Raw genomic sequence first — 9,152 nt, 5'->3', positions numbered from 1 at the left:
CAATGTCTCTGGAGTTAGTGTTGACACGGGCGGCTGTGCCGCGGCGCTGGCGTCCTTCTTGGTCGTGTACGGTCTCGGGTGCGAGGTTGCCCGTCGCGGACGCGTCACGCTTCTGTAGAGGGAGACGCCGCTGCGGCGCGCAGAGCGCGTCACGGGAGCCTGTGTGCCGGGGCCGCCGCGAGCGACAGCGAGGACGAAGGGGAAGCACTCTAGCGTTTCGCGGGACGCCGAACTTATCGTCACCCGCATCTCTCCTCAGTCTAGAAAAATAAATGGGCCCGAGGGTGAGCCCCGGAAGATGGGGGTAAATATTGGCGAAAATGTCGGCAGTATTATGGCGAGGAGGCGCGTCGGGTCGAGCGTTGGCGGGGTCCTCGCGAGGTCGGCCGGCGGTGGGGATTGACTTGGGCACGACGAATTCGTGTGTGGCGGTATACGAAGGTGGACAGGCGGTGGTGGTGGCGAATAAGGAGGGTGGACGGACGACGCCGAGTATGGTGGCCTTTGCGGCGGGTGAGGAGGAGCCGTTGGTTGGTGTGGTGGCGAAGCGGCAAGCGGTGGTGAACCCCAATACGTTGTTTGCGACGAAGCGATTGATGGGGCGTAAATTCGCGAATGTGAAGCAGGAGGCGCGTAGCATGCCTTACGGTATCGTTGAAAGTGCCAACGGTGACGCCTGGCTCCAAGTCGACGGGCGCAGCTACAGTCCCAGCCAAGTGGCCGCCATGGTGTTGCAGAAAATGCGAGAAACCGCGTCCGCGTATTTGGGAGAAGACGTGCGCGACGCCGTCATTACGGTCCCCGCATACTTCGACGAAACTCAGCGACAGGCAACCAAGGACGCCGGCCGCATCGCAGGTCTCAATGTACTTCGGATCATAAATGAGCCCACCGCCGCCGCACTCGCCTACGGCCTCGACAAGACCGGCATGGACTCGGCATCGACCTCGGCATCGGGCGGTAGGACGTCGTCATCGGGCGGTAAGACGATCGCAGTGTACGATTTGGGTGGTGGCACGTTCGACATCTCAATTTTGGAGTTGAACGGCGGTGTATTTGAAGTCAAGGCGACGAACGGACACAGCAGCCTGGGTGGCGAGGACGTGGATACGGCGCTGACGGATAGTTTGGTGGCGCGTTTCCAACGGCGCACGGGTGTGGACTTGAGCTCGGACCGGGCGGCGGTACAGCGTGTACGGGAGGCAGCGGAGACGGCGAAACAGGAGTTGTCTAGTCGGCGCGAGACGGAGGTGAACCTTCCCTTCATCGGCGTAGACGCGGCGGGACAGGTGCAACATTTGCGCGAGAAATTGACGCGCGCGGATTTGGAGGAAATTGCGGACCCGATCCTGCAAAAAACGGTGGAGCCGTGCCGAAAATGTTTGATGGACTCGGGGGTGCCGCGGGAGGCGGTGGACGAGGTTATTCTGGTAGGCGGCATGACCCGGATGCCGAAGGTGCGCGAAGTAGTCGAACAAGTTTTTGGGCGCAGACCAAACACGAGTGTGCATCCCGACGAAGCTGTCGCAATCGGAGCCGCGGTTCAAGCTGGCGTCCTCACCGGCGGCCGTGACGACTTGTTGTTGCTGGACGTAATCCCGCTTAGCCTAGGCATCGAGACCATGGGCGGCGTTTTCACTCGTCTTATTGACCGGAACACGACCATCCCCACCAAGCGGAGCTCGCTTTTCAGCACCGCCGTAGACAACCAAGACAAGGTCAACATCAAGGTCTTCCAGGGCGAACGGCTCATGGCCAACAGCAACAAGCTGCTCGGACAGTTCGAATTGGCCGGCATACCACCAGCACCGCGTGGAGTTCCTCAAATCGAAGTTACATTCGAGGTTGACGCAGACGGCTTGCTCAACGTCACAGCCAAAGATAAAGCCACCGGCCAACGACAGGAAGTCACCATCAAATCCTCTGGAGGACTTAGTCCTGAAGAAATCGAACAAATGGTGACCGAAGCAGAAGCCCATTACAAAAACGACCAAGACGCCATGGAATTTGCAACCAGCAAAAACGACGCAAACAATCTCATATATAAAGCTGAGCTCTTACAAAAACAAATACCTGATCTTACTCACAAGGAGAAGAACATACTTGACGACGCCATACAAAGTGTTAAGACCACCAACTCAGGCGCAGAGCTCCGTAGCGCACTGAAAGTACTTCAAGACATACTATGGGATATTTCCAGAACACATAACTAAACTTTCTTGTCGGTCAGTGGACCCTTGACGTGTTGTGGTCGACCCTTGACGTGTTGTGGTCGACCCTTGACGTGTTGTGGTCGACCCTCGACGTGTTGTGGTCGACCCTTGACGTGTTGTGGTCGACCTTTGTTGTGGTGAGTGGAGGGCTTGTTAAAGGGTCAAGGATGATGGTGGTTTTTGGTGGGGGGTAAAAACGTGTGCAATGACCCATGAAAAGGTCTTATGTCGATCACATCATACTCGGACGACGACTCTGAGCGTAGTCGGGGCGTAGAGGCGTTGGTCTCTGCGCCATATGATCGTGAGTGTGCCCCATGGGGTGTGAAGCTTTATTTCGACGGCGATCTGTCGTTGTGTAATCGGCGTCTCCGTGACATGAAGGATCGGCTACACGACCGGCAGGAGGAGCTTTCCTGGACCGTGAGTCCGCAACAGAACGGTGAGGACCGCCCAGAAGACCGGCCAGCCGCAGACCAGCCAACGGATCGGGCCAGCGTAATGGACCGCGCCCCCAAGAATTGTCTTCAAGATTGTCTTGAAGATGACTGTTCGGTAGATTGTCTACCGCGTCCAGAAAATCGCGTCATAGGCCTCCCCACGGGCCAGGAGGACGTGACGGAGGGCGAGGTATACCGCTGGATGAAATACTGCGATCAACTGCCCGCAATTAAGTCAGCAGAATTAGATTCCGTACCAAGCGAACATGTGTGCGAACCTCTCCGTCTCGGTCGTACCGTTGGCTCTAAACGCATCAACAGTGCAGGCTACATGCTCCATGCCGAGTCCACCCGGCACACCGACTCCAGCACTACTCACAGCAACGCCACTGGGCCACAGTTTGCCCGTCCGCAATTTGCAGGACCCCAATTCGCCGGCCCCCAGTTGGCTGGACTGCAGACGACTGAGTTAGGAGCGGAGGTAACGGGGCTGCAGGCAACTGCCGGTGCAGGCACTAAGACGGACCCGGGGTCTCGCCGTCGAGGAAAACGGAAGGAGGAGAAGCGCAAGCAGGCCCTCGTGAGCCAGCACACTGGTGGCCAGCACACGGTGCCGGTGGAGTTGACTGACTGCGAGCGTGGGGATGTATGTGCCTTGCACAGTCCGCGGTTATGTGAGGAGTTCGGCTTTTGTGACCAGGGTTGGATTCGTTACGGGGATTGCGATCGACGGTCAGGTGACCAGTTGCGTTCGGCTGACCAGTTGTCGGTACGTTCGGGTTTATCGAGACGGAGGTTGCTTGAATCGGGGGGGTTCCTAGGACGGCCTCATCGACGACGTCATTCGACGGGTGTGTTGTGCGAGTATCACCGACGTCTGGAGAGCGAAGACCTAGCTTCTACGGGAACACATCGTGCAGATCGCGCTCCCCCTCCCGATCTGCTCATGTCCGAACTAATTCGCGCCATCCGTCACGAAGAAAACCGCCTGCCCCACCACTTGGCACAGGGGGAGCTGACACACTTATCACAGGGGGAGCTGACACACTTGGCACCCAGCCACCTCGCACGCTTGGCGCCGGAAGAAGAGGAAAGCGTCCCCCGGAGTTGTGCGCCACTCTGCGAACACGAAGTCGGCTCGGAACAAAACACGGGTGCCATTCTTCGCAAGGCCCTCCAGGCCGAGCGTCGGAGTCTCGACCCCGGCGCCGGGCAAGCCATGGCGGCGGGCTCACGACGCCGGGCTCGCGACCGAGACCGGGTAGACGAAAGGAGGGACGACCGCAGAGACGAAAGGAGGGAGCGTGGCGAGAAGGCCAGGGTCTACGACGCGCGGTCTTCGGACGAGACCGGAGCGAGCCGCGGCATTGAGGAGCTAACCGGCGCCAGCGAAGCATCGTCGGCATTGCCTTTAGAGAACCGGGTGCTCAAGAGCCAACTAGAGAAGACTACCGAAGATCTCGCCAACAGCAATCGTGTCAATGAACGGTATCGCGACAGACTCAGGTCCCTGGAAACGGAGCTCGAGGAAATATTCAACCAGGGAAAAAAGACGGAGTCGTATTACAAATCGGAGATCGAGCGCTTGACTCGGGAATTAGATGAAATCAGACGGGAGTTCGTCCAGTATAAACTCAGGACGTCCTCCACCGAGAAGTCCCTTTCCGATGCGATTAGCGAGAAAGAAACAATGCATGAAGCGCAAATAAAACAGCTGCAAAATGACAACCAACTGGCAGCCGAAAAATTAAAGGAGCAGATCAAAGACCTGAAAATCGACCTCTGCAAGACGAAGGACCAACTCCGAATATCAGAAGCTGATGTAACCATTGCAAAATCCGAAATTGAATTGTTGCACACCCGTGTGCACGAACAGCATGTGTCCGCCGAAAACAAACTGAATCACCAGCAAAAGCAGCACGAAGAAGAACTGCATAAGATTACCTCCGATTGCGAACACCTTGCGCTGTCCTTAAAGAAGATTAAAGGAGCTTATGATGCGCTGAAAAAATCAAAAGTGACTGTCGAAGATGCTGAATTATTGGAACAAGCTGTAGACAAACTCAATGCGGAGATTGACTCTCGAGACAGCCAGATTCAGTCTCTAATAAGGGCGAACGAAGATTTCAAAGCCAAAGCCTTGGACTTTGAACGAAAGGCAAATGACAACGAGGTAATGACTTCCCTTCCCTTCCCCTCCTCCTCTAGCGGTCCCTTCTCCTCTAGCGGTCCCTTCTCCTCTAGCGGTCCCTTCTCCTCTAGCGGTCCCTTCTCCTCTAGCGGTCCCTTCTGTTGCCGCCTGGATGACCGGGTGGATTTACGTCAAGTTTGTGCTAGTGGGTGATATGGGGCTTTGGCCATTTATTGTAGATTGGTTTAAACGTCAAGGCGAAGACGTTAGAGGAGCAAAATATTTATATTGATTTTTTGAATGGACGTATTGAGAGCAGTCAGCAGGAGTCCATTGAGCTGAGAGAAGCCATTGCTTCGCTGACAGGAAAATTGAAGGATACGCAAGAAATTATGGAGGAACTGAAAAGGAGACAGGTGCCGGAGGAGACGAGTAAGGAGTGGGCGGAGATGAAGCACGAAATTATCATACTCAAGACTGAACTTGGCTCCAAGAATAAAACCTTGGACACCGTGCTCCGTACTCTGGACGACTTGGAGAATGAGCAAAAGAAGGAACAAGAACGGCACATGAGAGACATGAGGGCCAAGCTGGAGGCCAAGGATCAGCAAGTGATGAAGTTGCAGCAGACGATTCAGGAGCTGCAAGTCAGTTCCGACACCATACAGGCGAAACATGACCAGCTGGAGAAGAGGTTGAAAGATAAGGTACGTGATTGTGGGGTGTAATTTATGTCGCAATTTTTAGACGGTTGAATGCACAAAACTTGGGTGTGAATTAGCGGACGTTAAAGACAGCATGCGGAACAACATTCAGCGCGTGTTGAACTCGTTCAGCTGATTAGAAGGGTCGTTGAGCTTTGCGGACGCCCTGGTTTTCGCAATAGCCGCAACGGATGTCCTTGTCGAATCGGTTGTCCGGATATACCGTGTAGTGGGCCGCGGTCCCGGACTGGCCCCAGAAAGGCGGCAGAAGTCGCGCAGAGACGTCGCACTCGAAGGGTGCGTCTTCAGGCCAGATCCCGGCACTCCCGGGTTCGAGTTCATACGCACGCTCTTCCAGGAGTTGAGCGTCAGCGAGGCGGCTGTCGTTCATTTGGACGCCAGGCGGCAACACCACCGTCTTGATTACGGCTGGTTTGGAGTTGAGAATCTTGTTCAGTTGCTGCATGAAATCACGACGTGATGAAACAAGGAACTGTTCGGGACAGCGTTGCTCTTCCGCCACGAACTTGGAGTTTCCAGCGCCCCTGAAAAGAAGAGAGGTGTTCCCAGCTGATGTTCCCCGGCTGCCATAGCGACTAATCCGCTTCCCTGACATGCCGCTTCCCTGACATGCCGCTAACTCTCTAGATCGGCCGTGTTCACAGATGCATGTCCTGGTCACTTACATTTCAGCTTTCAATAAATGTGCAATTGACTTCGATTGTGCATGCCGATGCTACATGCTGCGTCGGCCCCGACCCCAAGTCAACTGGCGGCCAGTTGACTCGGGGTCGGGGTGACTAGACAATAAGCTTGGGTTCAGAGTGACTAGACAATAAGCTTTTCATTTTGATTGGCGGCGGGAGAGAAGAGTCGCCACAACCGGGAAGCGACGAGTTTCCCTATGCATTTCCCATCGATAGTAACCTTAGCTAGAGTATCCGGCGTTGTGTGTGCGAGATCCCGCACAAGACTTGAGCAGGTGGGCCATTTTGAAATGAGTTTCATCGCGACATGTTTGCTGATCCCCGTAATGCACATGAGTTGGTTTACCCAGATGTTGCTTGCAGGGTCGTCATGGATCCGTAACAGTTTGGGTTTGGCATCCGGTCTTTTTTTGGCGTCTTGGAGAGCGTCCCACACTTGCAGGTACCTTGCGGCTAAGTGGAGCGCCTCGCGGATGTCGCTGGTGTACCGCACCTGTACTTGGTTGAGTAAAAGGTCCAGTACAACATCGTCCGAGAGGTAACCAGCCTTTCCAACGAGGATGCAAATCTGAAAACCGACCTGTGCTGGCGGGAGCACTCGTCTGGACTCCGTGCGAGCAACCGGGAGAGAAGATTCACGTGTCGCGAAAAAGGGTCTCAAGAAAACATCGGCGGAAGGGGAGGGCAGACTTTGGAGAAACACATTCAATTGACACAGGCGCTCTGGGCTCTCTTGATTCAAAACCTCTCGATGCAAAGCCTCCGCGTTCAAAGCCTCTTCCACGAAATCATCGTCTTCTACCCGATGGGGATCGTCTCCTAGCCGGTGGGGGTCGTCTCCTAGCCGGTGGGGGTCGTCTCCTAGCCGGTGGGGGTCGTCTCCTAGCCGGTGGGGGTCGTCTCCTAGCCGGTGGGGGTCGTCTCCTACCGGGTGGGGATCGTCTCCTAGCCGGTGGGGGTCGTCGTTTACGGACAGATGATAGTATACTGGCGGGCCCGTATGCTTGCACGTCCGTTTGCTTTCAAGCTTGCGACACACAACACCACTTTCCACATGCAGAACTGACTGGTACTCGCGGAAGCGATCGTCATCCCATGACGGATGGCCGTTGCAGATGGCACAAAGGATCTGGCCGAAGCACATCATCTCAGGTGGTTTAGGTGGCAACAGTTTCGAGTGAGTGAGGGGACGCGTGGTGTAAGTATCGCGTGCGTGTAAGTATCGCGTGCGTGTAAGTATCGCGTGCGTGCTCATAAAAAGTGTGTGCAAAAACATGTCGTCAGCCGACGGACATTCGTAGGGAGAAATCCGTTTGTTCGGTGACGGTGAGTGGGCCGAAGTACCTGCCTTCGGGCGGGAGGTTGGCGGTTTCGAGTGCCCGTTCGAGTATGAGTTGTTGGTCTTCACGGCAGCGGGCGGAGCAGTGTGCTTGCAGCGGTAGGAGAGGGAGTTGTTTGAAACGGGGTGTTAGTGCATGTTCAATTTGGGCCCAGGTCCAGCGGTCGAGCATGAAGTTAGCGAGTTCGCTGGAGGTGAAGCTCATAGCTTGGAGTAGGTGGCTGGTGAGGCGCCAGTAGGCGTGTCTGCCATGTTGTTGAGATCGGCCGGGAAGGGTGGCCATGTCGTACATGGGTGTGACGTCGAGGGTGTGTACGGGATCGCATCGAATAGCGTCGAGTCGTTCATGAACGAGTTGCAGTCGTTGGGGTGTGACGGATTCGAATGTGAAGAAGCCGGGTGCGCGGAGTAGGTCGGCTTCGACTTGGTCGATCACGGCGTAAATGCTGTCTTCGATTTGTTCCGCACGAAAGACCCGCCGTAGCGGCAGCATGTGCGTACGCATATCTAGCGGACCCTCCACCGGTCCGCCGGAGTCTTCAAAGACGTACGGGTGATGGTTGCCATTGGTCATGGCCGCAAAGGCACTTGCGGTGATGCGGTCAGCGGGCAAGGACTCGATGAGCGCCGCTAAGTGCTTGGCGGCGCAGTCGCGGGAGACCTCGCCTTCGCTCTTCGTAAGCCGCGTGCTGTAGCGGTGGAAGCTTAGCGGATTGGGACGCATACATTCGAACGAAAGCCACTTCATCACCGGCACGTAGCCGAGATGCTCCACGCAGAAACTCTGTAGTTTCTCCAGCGAAACACCTGCGCGCTCCAAAAAACAACCCTGCACCCAAGCGTTCCCGCGCCATGACAGGCAACGGTATGGCTCTTCCTTCAACAACGCGCCCACGTATTCTCTCACACCCGCTGTCGCATAACCGAACGGGTTATCAAAGTACATACTAATCACTGCAGCCAACTCAACGTAACGCAGGTTCGCTTCCTTCAAATTCGCCCACTCCAAGGTTCCCATTTGCCGCCACTGCGGACTAGACAATAACCCGTGCAATGCAACGTAACCCTTTCGAGAACATCGGAACACTTTCGCACTGTAACCGAAACCTGTCAACACCGGAACCGACGGGGAGTAACATCCACCCGTCCTACGTGCCGCCGGTCCCGGCGCTGTCGATCCTAACGCCTCCGGTGCTGTCGATCCTAGCGCCTCCGGTGCTGTCGATCCTAACGCCTCCGGTGCTGTCGATCCTAACGCCTCCGGTGCTGTCGATCCTAGTGCCTCCGGTGCTGTCGATCCTAGTGCCTCCGGTGCTGTCGATCCTAGCGCCTCCGGTGCTGGCGTCGTGTCCATGGGTTCGCTCGTGTCCGTGGGCTCGCCTGCCCCGTTATTACACACCTGGTTATCGATATTGTTACGCACAGTCTCGTCCCTTTCCTCCTTGTCCATGATCGCGTAGATGTCTTCGTTTAGTGTCCGCAACTCTTCGTACCTGGACTCGCTGCACCGCCACGCGTAGTCACGCCGAAGAGCCGCGGCTTCGTTCTTCACGCGCTTCCCCGCGGCCTCCAGCGTCCGCCCCGGCATGGCGCGAACCCGCCCCGGCATGGCGCGAAC

At 56.1% G+C, this 9,152-nt stretch overlaps 5 protein-coding genes across 5 annotated transcripts; 2 read left to right on the top strand and 3 right to left on the bottom strand.

The window, feature by feature from the left end:
* Positions 1 to 320: 320 nt before the first annotated feature.
* Positions 321 to 2,213, top strand: GNI_072180 (heat shock protein 70; the record flags this gene model as incomplete). Its single annotated transcript, XM_011132049.1, has 1 exon — positions 321 to 2,213. One exon carries the CDS (start codon positions 321 to 323, stop codon positions 2,211 to 2,213), a length of 1,893 nt encoding a protein of 630 aa, XP_011130351.1.
* A 501-nt stretch (positions 2,214 to 2,714) lies between these two features.
* Positions 2,715 to 5,512, top strand: GNI_072170 (hypothetical protein; the record flags this gene model as incomplete). Its single annotated transcript, XM_011132048.1, has 2 exons — positions 2,715 to 4,826; positions 5,024 to 5,512. 2 exons carry the CDS (start codon positions 2,715 to 2,717, stop codon positions 5,510 to 5,512), a joined length of 2,601 nt encoding a protein of 866 aa, XP_011130350.1.
* A 112-nt stretch (positions 5,513 to 5,624) lies between these two features.
* On the bottom strand, positions 5,625 to 6,104 carry GNI_072160 (hypothetical protein; the record flags this gene model as incomplete). The annotated part of the gene is made up of 1 exon (XM_011132047.1): positions 5,625 to 6,104. One exon carries the CDS (start codon positions 6,102 to 6,104, stop codon positions 5,625 to 5,627), a length of 480 nt encoding a protein of 159 aa, XP_011130349.1.
* A 212-nt stretch (positions 6,105 to 6,316) lies between these two features.
* GNI_072150 (SON protein) lies at positions 6,317 to 7,342 on the bottom strand (the record flags this gene model as incomplete). The annotated part of the gene is made up of 1 exon (XM_011132046.1): positions 6,317 to 7,342. The coding sequence occupies one exon, from the start codon at positions 7,340 to 7,342 to the stop codon at positions 6,317 to 6,319; it is 1,026 nt and encodes a 341-aa protein (XP_011130348.1).
* A 133-nt stretch (positions 7,343 to 7,475) lies between these two features.
* Positions 7,476 to 9,122, bottom strand: GNI_072140 (hypothetical protein; the record flags this gene model as incomplete). Its single annotated transcript, XM_011132045.1, has 1 exon — positions 7,476 to 9,122. The coding sequence occupies one exon, from the start codon at positions 9,120 to 9,122 to the stop codon at positions 7,476 to 7,478; it is 1,647 nt and encodes a 548-aa protein (XP_011130347.1).
* Positions 9,123 to 9,152: the final 30 nt, after the last annotated feature.

Source organism: Gregarina niphandrodes (genome assembly GCF_000223845.1).
Source record: "Gregarina niphandrodes unplaced genomic scaffold scaffold00012, whole genome shotgun sequence".
NCBI classification, from domain to species: Eukaryota; Apicomplexa; class Conoidasida; order Eugregarinorida; family Gregarinidae; genus Gregarina; species Gregarina niphandrodes.
Note: the sequence above shows the minus strand (reverse complement) of the source record. Positions and strands in the feature narration are given on the sequence as shown.